This window comes from Acromyrmex echinatior, chromosome 13, assembly GCF_024713525.1.
Source record: "Acromyrmex echinatior isolate Ae372 chromosome 13, ASM2471352v2, whole genome shotgun sequence".
Lineage (NCBI taxonomy): Eukaryota > Metazoa > Arthropoda > Insecta > Hymenoptera > Formicidae > Acromyrmex > Acromyrmex echinatior.
In genome coordinates, this window is record NC_141864.1 from 8,844,034 (window position 1) to 8,857,705 (window position 13,672).

The window sequence follows — 13,672 nt, forward strand, 5'->3', positions numbered from 1 at the left end:
AATATATAAATATATATATATATATGCATGTATATTTAATACAAGAACCATTAATTTAACTATTATTTTTTATTAAGTAAATATTTATTTACTGTGAATGTTGGTATTATTGAAAAAAAATATTAAGATTTATTAAAAAATTAAATTTTTTTCTCAGTGCATGTATTTTATATAAAGTGCGCTGATCTTCCCGGTACAATTAATGCAAAAATATTTAATTTGTCTTGATACGTGCTAAGTAATGCTGTTGATCCGAAATAGATTTTCAACATATTATTACCTACCGACATCGAATCCAATTTAAATCCACGTTTATTTCCATTAGTCCGGATCCTTTAGATTTCACACTATGTTCATGCAAGATTTCGTCGGACTCGGTCCGACAGGTCAATAGTAACTTCCGGTGATGCGAATTTTGCACCAAACAATCTCCGGCTGCGGTACGACAACCGTCTCGTACTTGTGGTGAAGCCACCCCATCAAACATCGAATGTCACCCGCAAAATTCGTAGGGATGGAAACGCAATTAATCTTCGGTAACAAAGTACGTAACTCTTAGTGGATTAATTCTTCGATTCCATTAAAACTTCGGCTTACAAATTAATACCCATTAAATTTTTATAACTATTTCCAACGTTTCCATGTTTCCATGAGAAAGTCTCTTGATTACTTGAGAAAAGAAGTATACAAATTTATCTATTAAAAAAATAGTTCTATAACTTCATAAAATAAGTAGTTCATAGAGAGCTTATAATTCTTGTAATTTTTCGTATTAAAACAATTCGTAGATTTTTAAAACTTTACTCAATCTATTATTATGTTTTAAAGATTTAATCCTACATGCATATGTAGATCTTTGCCATTATACTACTAGATTTTTAAGAAAATGCAAATTATTGTTATCACATTAACAATATCAGATAAATTAAATTTTCTTCATTTTTAAATTATATTTCTATGTAAAAGCATATAATAGTTGTTTTCCCTTTTTTCTTTCCTTAAATACTTTCATCCCTCCTATCACCCTCTAGTGGACATTCTAATATGTCTCCTTATAACCTGATATAATTATCTACATCACTTGTATTACTTTTTCCAGCTTACATCATCTACTATGTACTATGTTTCTTCTGTTTCGTACAGTTTCTTCTGTTTCTTGTACCGACATTTTCACGTTGCTCCAAAAAAACGACGATTATCTCTTTCCGCTGAAATTGGGTTTTCCATCCCGATCAACGTATCGGTTTCGTTGCAATATTTGTTCTCAGTTATTTGTTTCGCTATTGTTGTCCGTCTCGCGCTCGTTTATTTTACGACAAAATCCCGCGCGATAATTTATACGAATCGTGTGCATTTATTCTGTAATATCATATTGTATTATCATATTGTATTATCGTTATTATTAATAAATAACTATCGTGTATTACTTTAGGTATTATCTCCCCGAATCTCTGCGGCATTGGCCTTTCAGCATGGCATAATTGGGTGGTAACCGACAAGCAGGAACATGCAAACACGATACGAAACATGAATAATCATTAAGCAAATCCTTCCCCCTCTGTTTGATTATCTTGTTATAGATAATACGAAATACAATAGTTACCGCGTAAATTCCACATAAATGTATTTTAGAATAATTAATTATAAACGCGATCGCTGAATATTTGGAGCAACGTATTCGATTAATCGGATATTCGGATTGTCTGCACTTGATATGATACATTGTTAAATATTAATTAATAACTACTCAAATGTAACAGAAAGCTATGCGCAACAGCCGATAGCGCGTTACAGAGAGCAATTAGTTTCGTAAAATTTTAAAATCAGATCCTAAAAATTTCTGTCTTGACAGAAATGAGAGATGAAATCTCTAAAATAATATAAGTAAATTCAAGACAGAGATGGGAATTATTATTCAACATTTATTTAATTGTTTATACTTGCTGTCATCTAAATAGTATCATGCTAGAAGGTTGACTAGTATGCATTTAAACATTTAAAGCTGTTTACAACATCGTGATCTAATCATATAGATTGTAAAGTTTGTACTCGCTATTACTTAAGTTAAATTAATTTGCTCAAGATACGTATCCATTGTTCCTATGGAAAATATATAATTCTCGTCGCTGTACAGATTGAATTAATGTAATTACTCTACACGTACAAAGATCGTACTTTCATCGCCGAGGTTATCACGCTCAACGTTAAAAATATTGTCTATTCGTACTTTATTTGAAAAATCTGTTTGCAAGTTAGAAAATCGAAAGAGACATAGGTGACAATCCTGTGAAAAGTTATTAAGTCATCAAAAAAAATTTTACTTACATGATACAATCTTTTTTTTTAAGTGGGGAATATCATGTAGAATTATTATGAGTCATAATTATTATTACTCGAGACACCGAGTTTTTGGAACTGTATTATATTATACATAAATAATAAAATTATTTGAAGAGCCTATATAATAAGACTTTTTTTCATTTATTCGTATTAATAAAATTATTATTATATTAAAATTATAAATTTGGCAATGCGCTGTAAACTAGAATTATGTTGCAATAAACTCAACAAATTTGTTTTTTTTTTTTTTTCAAGCTTTGAATTGGATTTTTCCGCAACTAAATAAAGAATTATACAAATTAAATAATAGATATTAATCTTATGATTATTAATTGCAATTAATCTTTGATAGATGAAAATTGATATTAGGGTAGTTTCATATATCTCATTACGGTTCATCAATAGACAAGTCATGATCGTTACTGATCATATAATACATCGAAAATACAGCAAATATCTTAATACTTCTAAAGAGTGAAGTTGTCATTTAATACCATTGCTCTTCGATGATTCCAACAATTAAATTATTCCTACATGGCTTCAGTCTATTAAACGATTGGGTAGAAAAAGAGTCTTTGCTATATATGTTTAACGAAAGAAAGACGATACATATAACAAAAATTATATGTGATATTACTAACCCTTTGAATAATGTCAAAAAAATTTCAATGCCCAAAAATTGTACTTTGCTACGTAATTAATTATTTCATAGCTCTCTTACCGGTACCTTAATAACGTATTCGTCATTCTCGTCTTTTCATTCACACACGCACACACAGATGCAACGACAAAAGCTGTTTCCATACAGTACGCAAATAATCCTAATTTTATATTACACATCATATAACACAGTATATACGCTATAAATGTCATAGACTAGTCGCACATTTGATATTTTTCGTTCTTCTTTTTTTCATATCGATCCAAAATTTTTACACTTTCTTATGGCACATAACATTATCCTCAACGACAAGCACAGAACTGTTAAAATCGCGTGAATTGCTAATATTCACGTTCGTCAAATCTAAAGTACCTAAATAGTATTCATTTACTTGTATCTTCTATATATTGATTAGCGACTTGATTTCCCCAGTTTTTTAAAATAAAGTAATTTATACTTATCGAAAGCCCGCCTGTCAAACGGGCCCTGTTAAAAATTATACATTAAAAAGTCTTTCAATACACTAGCCTGTGTATTACTATATTGTTGTTTTACCATTATTAATTACTATCAATGACAATAGATAATAATAGATATTATTAATAATAATAGATAGAATCATAGCCTGATATATTTAACATTCTAATTAGATCAAGAAGGGCATGAAAAAAGAGAAAATGCAATATCCTCCTGAGTAACAAACCGAGATTACTCATCTAAAGTTTGCTCCCAGCATCGAGTTGCTGGTATAAGCTAATTAATCTAATTACTAATAAGATTATAATTTTTCCAGCCACATGGCTCGAACTTTCAAATGATATGCTATTCGTTTCCGAATATCTAAAAACTTTACGTCATTGCCATGGCCTCAAATTTAATTGTTTATGACGTTAAGAAAATTAGATATATCATATACAAATATAAATCTGAATATTTGGTAGTTTCATTATCATTACATATACCTACCACAGAAACTCGTCATGAGAAATATTCACCGACGCAAATACGTCGCAAACGTTTCCTAAAGAACTTATTATTTATTGTTTACGGTATAATGCGTCTGGAACGTATTTCGAATATTTTCGAAGCGTTCGTCGAAACGACTTCTCTTCGAAATTAGCGCACTTTGGTCCGTACTTCTATAACGCGGTATTTACTGACAAACATTGGATTCTACACTTTCTTTGGTTAACGCGAGAACAATATTTAGCACAAATACTGGATGAGAATCAGACCGATAGCATTCGCAGCTAAACATGCACTGTCCACTCTCAAGTTTTGCTGAGGTAGTGAACATTGTACGAAGGAGAACAAACTCTTAAGATCGGGCAGAGCGTCTAGCGCTGCTAAAACGGTGGAAGAGTATTTCGTTCTTATTTCCTACGTCATTCTTATGTAATTCTTGAACAGTTCTCCGTGAATTAAAAGGATACTTATCAACATTTCAAGATTTAACATTTAACATATCGACATCGACAAATCTTTTCAAGGTCTGGTTCGCCTCTTAAAATTAATGGTCCTGCATCAAGTAATTTCAGCGCGGGACTACTACTACTTTGCGGGATTTCTAAATCAAGCGATTTCAAGCTTATACATGTATTTATAGGGCTTTATATTGCACTGTATGTGGCCATTGTGGGTGTCCACACTGCCCACTCTCCTTATTCGCTTACCTAGCACGGATTTAACCAAACCCTTAAATATTCGATTGTCCGAATGTTCAATTAAATCAACCCGTCCAATTGTCCCATCCACGAGACGAGTAAGCAATAACGCCTTGTTGTAAGATGCAACGAGGATAATGAACGGATGATGAGCACATTCGGCAACTTACGTTACCCGGAATAGTCCAGTGAGTAGTCTCAATCCGCTAGTCAAAATTCACAAAAGTTCTATCACTTGTATTTAATCTTCTCGAACCGCTCCGTTCGCAGATAACTGAAAAATTGAAGCAGTTGTGTCCTATTTCCATAAGTTCTGTAATCGCATTCTCTCCCGATTTTATTCACGTCACACTGTCGGAAGTCTCCTATCTGACGGAAATTTCCCTCGAAGACCTGGTCCGAGGATGAAGAAAGAATCAGGTCCATCTAGAAGCAAACGGAGATATAAAGAGAAATGGCGGATAAGAAGAAAGAGAAACGGCGGATAAGAAGAAAGAGAAAAAGAGAAAGAGAGAAGGGATGAGACACGTGGCGATGGAATTTCATTATCTGGTGGAGTTTGAAGAGGCAAGTCGCGTGAGATGTCCTGCAGAGGATTACATTTGAATGAGTAAATCTGGCTAACTAAGAGCGCAATGCAGTCGTCTCAACACAAAGCTCGAAAAGCAAATGACTCGCAGATTAATTCCTACCCCAAGGCAATTTCCTTTCTCAACCCTCGCCACCGTTCAATAAAAAAGATTTTGAAGTAACTAAAGTAAAGTAAGAAATCGCGCAGTAAAAATAAAGAATCGCACATTTTATTAATTAGAGAAACAATGTTAATTAAATTAATTTTTTTTTATAAAATTAATTTATTTAATTTAATTAATCTACTTTGCCGAATTTTGTTTCAGTATAGATACTTACTTTAAAATTTTGTAGTTTCTTTTCAAAAGCTTAAAAATTTGTATTTTAAAATTTTCCTTATTTATACGTTATATACATTATATTATATATACATTATATATATAAAATATAAATAAAAATATATGTATATAAAATTAAGAAGTATTTTTCACATTCATATGAAAGTACATATATTACTTAATTAATGTGAATAATTAATGTGTATTTGTATAAATTTCAAGACTTATTATTGTAATTACTTTTATAATAATGCAACGAATAATTATTTTTACAATCAAACATTCATGATAATATTTGCGATGAAATACGAGACTGTCAGGATTGCGAAACTATATTGCGGGACTTTCTTATCGATATGGGTAAGTCTGAAAAGATCTGCGAAATGGAATCTGTAACATCTTGGAATTCTTTCATTCGTCGTATTTTTCTCCGGAGAATTATAAGAAACTTACATCACGTGTCAAAAATTTTAAAAGAAATTTAATATCACTGTAAAGTATTTAAAAAGTACGTTTCGAAACATATACAATTATTCTAATCGAATATTAAATATTTATTAATTATATTAACGTTTTGAATATTATCAATATTAGTTGAAATAACATTTTATAATATAATTCTCTGAATTGTCGAATTACTCCATTTATTCATAAAAAGATAAATGTGTAAATAAGCTGAATTTATATTTATAAATTTAGGATGCTCGCGGAAAGTATGCTTATACTTGGAAAATACACATTATCATGAACAAATTAATATTTTCAAATTATAAAATGTTATGCTATGTTTAATAATTATCGATAATCATTATGAAAAATCTGATATGCACATATTTCTCTGTACTCTTATTTATTATAAATGTTACAAATTATAAAAATCAATTGATAACATTCAATATATACGTTTGTATCTTTGGTCATTCCGATTCTCAAATAAATCTAATATCGAATTATGAACTGACAGAAAAACTTATTACTTTCACAATTTCACAATTAATAATGGCGTAACGAGAAAAGATGCAAAGTTGCGAACTTTCCTCTTTTTAAATTGCAAATCTTATCAGTTTCTGACTTTTAATTACTTTTATTTTAGTAAATAAAATTTAAAAAATTAAAGTTAATTTTATACACTTGTAATTAAAAATAGAAATGTGAATTTCATTACCAAAATTTATAATAACTTGCCAGATCTATTAAATATTCCTTACAATTTAAAAAGTATGATTTTGAAGAGACTGCGAATTTTACTTTATCTTGTTATTTTCGAAAAATATTCTGCATATGATGAGGCTCTTGAACTGTTATATCTCTCGATATATTTATTATTCTATCGGGAGATTGTTTTCCGGGTATAAAAAAAATTGAAATTTAATTTATTTAAAGTTAATTATTATATTTAATTATTATATTATATTTAAAGTAAATTATTTTTTTTTCAATATCTTCATAAAAATTGTAGATACTCTTAATAAACGTTCGAAAATAAATTACGGATATACGTGTAGAATTCAATAGATTTTATCATATAATCAGATCAGAATATCATCATTCAGATTGTTTTTTTGCGGATTTATTTTTACTATGTAAAAACAAACAGTTTAGTTGTCGTCGTTAAATTGATGAATTGCGGTCATTCGCAATTTAAAAATATTCACTCTTTGATCACATCGCCACCGCGATGCAACATCGAATAACCAAAACAAGAAATATCAGCTTAAAATTTTTACGCTTTTTTTCTATGCGTTAATAAAATCAAATGTATAACAAATATATAAAATAGATGATATTAAAGTAAATAAGGTTAATAAAATTAGACACAAAATGGAATGCTTGATCATTGCTTTGTGCACTGAGAAGCATAAATACGAGTAAGTTTGCAAATGTATCATCGATTTTGTTATGTTTACACTCTGTAATGAAAGAAACGAATCTCTCTATATAAGTTACAAAATAAAATTAAATCCAATTCTGAATCTCTCACATGCAGTTATTTAATGATATAATTAAACACATAAAACATAATACATACTTTGAAGACACTATCAAGTTGAACAAGCATAATTTTATTTATATAGATAATTTTTAATGCATATATTTGTTAAAAGTTGCTCAACTAAAATGCTAAGAATCGATGTTATTTTCAAATATTAATCTCAGGTTAAAATTATTGATATTTATTCGACTTATCTTAAAAATAGATTCATTTCAAAACTCGATAGTAATTTTGTAATTTTTACGATCTTAAGAAATTAAGTATCTTTATTATTTAAATATCTTTCTATTATTCAACAGTTTTTAATCAGAGTGTTGTATTCTTAAGAAGACTCTTCTTTATGACGTATCCCAGCGAACCATGAATATAACTGCTACATAACATAGATGTAAATGATGTATATCTATCTATATGTTATATAACAATTATATTTATGTTTGTTAGTTAGGGATTACACTTTTCTTTTCAGAGCAAAATATACAGATACGAATAGATTATATACATAAATCTATCTTGGATTTCCTCAAACTCTCAGGACGCCATGTATCATAAAGCTGAAAGGAGCTTAATTCAACCCTTTGATTTGCTGCGGAACTGAATGCGGAGTAAGTCTGCACGGATTAATGAAACAGCGCACCGATGTGTCATGCCGAATATGAACGTGCGAGATGAAATGGCGACGTTGGCCGACCGTTTAGTTTACCTCGAGATCGAATCGTGCTCCATTCGTCTACCCTAGTCGGACATTCGTCGCACATGCACTTTCGAGGGGTCTCTCGCTGTCGGGGAACTTGAGAACCCCGCAAGCGTGTCACGGATGGTCTACGGGATGCGGACCGCTCGAGTTTCGGGACTTTGAATCCCCAAAGGAGTTTCGGATCCACCTGAATCATGCATGCAGAAACGGAGGACTTTGGCTGGAGAGAATCTTAGCTTACTGTTAATGTGTTGAAAATTCTCAAGCTGCAAAAAACCGCGCGGAAAATGAATTCGTACACTGAAAAAAAAGATTGGCTGCTGCAGCAAATTGGATGGTAAAATATGGCATAGCATTTTTAATTGATTGCACCAGTCAATTTTGGTTTGCGTTAGCTTATCGCAATCCTATACTGACATTGCACAAATAGGCTAACGTAATCAAAAATTGATCAATTAAAAATACTATGCCACATTTTATCTACCTAATTTGCTGTAGCAACCAATCTTCTTTTTCAGTGTAGCAATCGGAAAGTGATTTCGATAGAGAACTCCACAGTTCAACGCGCGAGAATATATTTTCCTCTTTTATAACTTGCTTTAATTTGAATGAACATTTTTCAATATGATAATAAATCCTTTCACACGAGTTTATAAAAGCTGACGTGAAATCATTCAACGGAAAATGTTTGACAACAGAAATGAAAAGTATAATTCATAATTCTTCACTAATGTTTCAACAATCATAAAAATTACTACTTTATGCGAGCGTAACTTTTATCGTAGAACGTGCTTTTGGTTACTCTCACTGAAAGATTTTATTACTCGAGTTATTTGTTGCCATTTGTCAAGTGTTAGTTTGCAGTTCGTTTCAATAGAAACAGAATCGTATATTTTCAAATTAACGCGTTTTATCGGTCGCGTCACATAAAATTGCATAAACTACTTCGAATTCGAGCCACTCTGCGAATTATGATTTTTCAAAAATCTCGAACGTTGCCGTTTTAATTAAACGTTATTTGCGTTTTCAAGCAAAAATATAATTGCTGTGTCATACTAAATTACAGAAGCGATTCGCTGGGAAATTAGGAGCGCGACTTTTTGAGGACATTATAAGGAAACTTTACGGCTAATATATCTCAAAAACGCTTTGGAGAAAATTGCCATAAATTCTATTTTATGAAGCGATATGAAAGGGTACGATACCAGCGGGGTACGTATCGAAGGATCGATAGGGGCGCATTTCGAAACTCCCTCCAGTTTCTTTTCGTTTCTCCTCAACGATATATCAGAGCTGACATAACGAGCCACGACGTACCTAACGCTGGTGCTTCTGGTCTGGCTGAGACTTGGATTTCTCGTTACAGATGCCCGGTAACCTCTTCTAGGGCAGAAAATCCACCATCCGCCGCAGGCAGCCGACAGGAAGTTCTCCCTGAAGTGCTTCGACATAAACCCGTAAACTATCGGGTTTATACAGCTGCAAAACAGATATTAAATTAAAGACTGCCGTTTCGGTACAATCGGATCGAATATCGCGTTAATCGTCGAACAGCTAAAATGCGGAAACTACGTCGCGTTTATGCAATCGCGTTCATAAACCCGCTGCTGCGGATGCACGCGGTTGCATCGGAACGCGAAATGAAATCCGCAGTTTAACATCTGGAATGCGTAAACACAATCCAATTTCGCATTTTCCTGTAATCGAATTTTCAGATGTAAATCCCGTATCGATTATTCTATACCTGAGTGGTTCCAGCTTACCAAATTTTTCGACATAAAAATAAGAAAAAAATGCGCAGCGGATATTTCACGAGATAAGAGCATTCAGAGAGCTCTCTCTCTCTTATTATATTACATTTTGTTTTATTTTATTCATATTTTGTTGTATTAATATTACATGATAATAAATACACACACACACACCACACACCACACACACCACACCCACACACCCACACATCCACACACCACACACCACACACCACACACACCACACACACCACACACACCACACACACCACACACACCACACACACCACATACCACACACCACACACCACACACACACACACACACCACACACACCACACACACCACACACACACACACACACACATATTAATTAAACACATCACGCGATCGCATGTCTCCTTAATTATTCCCAGAAGATGAGAGTGGTCTGGATATATTCTCATTATAAGTAGCTAAAGTACCTCGGGCTAGCCAATCCCGTACTCATGAACATGAGCCCCGAAGGGGTTTGATCTTAACACATTATGATACGATGCAATCAATAATCAAATTAATGACTGATTAAGATGCAATAAATCCTTCGAACGTACGTAATTGAAATTCAATATCGCATTCGATTAATTTCACGAACGCAAATTCCGAAGTACTAATAAAAGTATTATAATAAAAAATCGATCGATATATCACGGATTTCTGTCACTTGAAACAATACACGAAATAATTATTTGCAATTCGTATATTATTCCATTCGAAATCATTGAACGCAATTCGAAAATGATGAGTAATTTATATTTATTTTATTATAAATTCTCGAAAGCTTCAAAGCGCGATGATATATCTGGATTCAAGAAGTCACAAAAACTAATTTGCGAAAAAATTGCGAAAAAATTATCGCAAATGACTTTAAGCGTCGATAATTAATAAATAGATAAGTAATAAAAAATAAATTATCAATCCAGTATCATTTAGATTTAACTTGATGATTTGTTCACTCAGTTTGATATGTTCTATTAGTTTGATCCAAATTTAGTTTTTTACTAATATTTAAAAAAATTTTTTTCTGGTATGAATTTTATGAATTCGTTTGCTAATGTAAGACCATTTTTCTGTGAAAATTTTTTATTTTTAAAAATTTTTTATTTTTTTTATTTTTTATTTTTTATTTTTTATTTTTTATTTTACTTTTTAATCATATTAATCCAAACGACATAATTGTAAGTATTATATTTGAACAAATTAACAGAGTTAAAATTAGATTGTTTTTATTCAACAACATCGAATATTTGCAAAAATTTATTGATTAAAAAATATTATAATAGTAACATTAGAATTATGAAATAAAAGTTTATCTCCAAATGACAATGGACAATTCCATCTCACGTTTGAATGTGAAGTTCCGCGTTTCTCGAGGTTAATGTAGGGATTTTCGTGAAACTTTAAACATTTGCGACAAAGGAAGAAGATGTGAGCTGAATTTAAGGGTGAGAGACTATAGCGTTTCGAGATTTGCATTAAATAGAAGCAAAATTTGTTTGTAACTATTAAGAAGCTTATTCACTTGTATTGAACTTATTATACACGTCCTTATTATTATGGTCTTCCAGATAGTCCCACACAGACACACACATGAGGATATCTATATCCAATACTAGAGGTAGCTCGAACTTTGGGAAACTTGCCAAGCTTTCTGCCACCGGAGGTTTCTCTCCGTTCGATGAAGAAAAGTTAGAAGCTGCTTTAAAATTTGAAAGGGTATGCACTTTTGCTAACCTTATAACAGTTATGTATAACCAAATAGAAAATAACGAGGCACTTCTGAAAATTCTTAAACCAAATCTTTCATGAAAATACCAAAATATTGTGGGCATATTTCTCTATTGTACAAGTTTTGCTTTAAATGTCTTAAAGTCGACTGCTCCATCTTCAGATAAACTACGTGATTTATCTAATGGATAAACAAAAGAGTAAAAAAGTAAAAAAATAAAAGAATAAAAGAGCTGAAACTTATAGAAAGATGAAATGACCCAGCCTTAAATGTAAAAATAATTGAGTGTACTCGTACTTAAAGCAGATATTTTTCAAAGAAAGTTTTGATAAAACAATGTATGTAAAAATATATTAATAAAAATATATTAGTAAAAAATCATTATTTTTTTAAATATATATATTTTAATATATATATATTTTTTTAGTATATATATATATATTAGGTGTTGGAATTAATTCGTAGCGTTTTTAATGAAAGAATGTTATTTATTTCACATGAGCATTAAAAAATACATTAATGAAAGTACTTCCCATCACTTGTAAAACGCTACGAATTAATTCCAACACCTAATATAAAAATAAAAAAATTAATCTCGTGTTAGTTCCCTAGATATATAATAATTTAATTCTATTTTAACTTTATACTTTATTTACACATCAATTAACAATTTAATTTTTTAGCTGTTTAAAAGCTTTTACATAATTAATCTCGCATTATTATCCTTTTTCCAGGTTTCTAATTTATAATGTTAAAAGAATTATTAGAAAGAAAAAAAACGTTTTGATACAAAATGTATAGAATTTAATTATAGAGATGTTATTTGTAGAATGAAATAAAATAAATATGAAATGAAATGAAATAAAATTGTCGAATGAGCAAAGTCATTATAGGTAATTAAGAAATATTTCTTTTCAATCAAAAGCTCTCGTTTACATTTAACGAGAGAAAAAAGTTTCCAACATATTTATTTAAATTGAATACTTAGACATTTCATTAATCCATCAGATTTCTTCCAAATCGCACATTTCTTCTTTAACAACGATTTAATTAAAGGCTGTCAGCTATTTTATTTACATACAGCAAAATGCAACTTTTCAGTAATTAAATTTCAAATTAATATATATTTATTAAAGTAAACTTATTTTAGATGTAATATTAATTAAAAAGATAAGAAAGCTCTATAAATTCATTTACACTTTCAATTTTTATTCATTTCATTTTTAACTACATATATTTCTTTTGAAAAAGTAATGTATTCTAGAGAATTTCCGTTGCTCTAAAAATTTCACGCTAAATTTATTAAAGAAACGGTACTTCTCAAAGAAGATACTGTCATCTTTCATTTTCGTTGAAAAGGTAATAGAAAGAATTTCACGTATGTATAAAACTAAAGATTAAATTAAATTAAAAACATAAAATATAAAATTACTCGAAAAGACCAAGTCTCTCTCGGGTATATTAATGTTTGAGAGAAGAGGGTAAAAGTAATATGAATTTTTTTTTTAAAGCGATGGGAGAAACTACACGAAGCGGAGAATGCAATGTTTTTTCGTAACAACCCAAATCACTTCAATAGTGTGCAATTTATCTATTGCATCCGACGCTGTTGCCTGACAGCATCACGACTTGTTAAGCTAATCAGTGGTCGTTATCAAAATGATACACGGCGTATTTGCAGAGATAGCTATTAAAGTTATCATTCTATATCGCGAAATGTAAAAAGCGAGCGACACGAGGGAGAAAAAGAGATCGTGGATTCGGCGAAAATAATGCCGCACGTGTCCTCGCCGTTTTCGCAATTCGATACAGGGATGATTTCAAAATCCGCATATCAATCGCGCAAACACACTTCCGCAATATTTTCGAAATTTAATGAAATACAAATAC

The 13,672-nt window shown here is 30.9% G+C and overlaps 1 protein-coding gene across 2 annotated transcripts in view; it reads right to left on the bottom strand.

The window, feature by feature from the left end:
- Positions 1 to 1,902: 1,902 nt before the first annotated feature.
- The window catches only part of LOC105143078 (QRFP-like peptide receptor), an 89,318-nt gene continuing 77,548 nt past the window's right edge, over positions 1,903 to 13,672 (bottom strand). The window contains exons 10-12 of one of the 2 annotated variants that reach the window (XM_087412520.1): positions 9,581 to 9,742; positions 8,270 to 8,450; positions 1,903 to 5,091 (exon numbers count right to left, since the gene is read on the bottom strand). In XM_087412520.1, coding sequence (XP_087268646.1) covers positions 8,378 to 8,450; positions 9,581 to 9,742 — 235 coding nt within the window. In that variant the 3' untranslated portion in view covers positions 1,903 to 5,091; positions 8,270 to 8,377. The remainder of the gene's footprint in view (positions 5,092 to 8,269; positions 8,451 to 9,580; positions 9,743 to 13,672) is intronic. The other variant, XM_011051092.2, reaches the window with a different exon arrangement.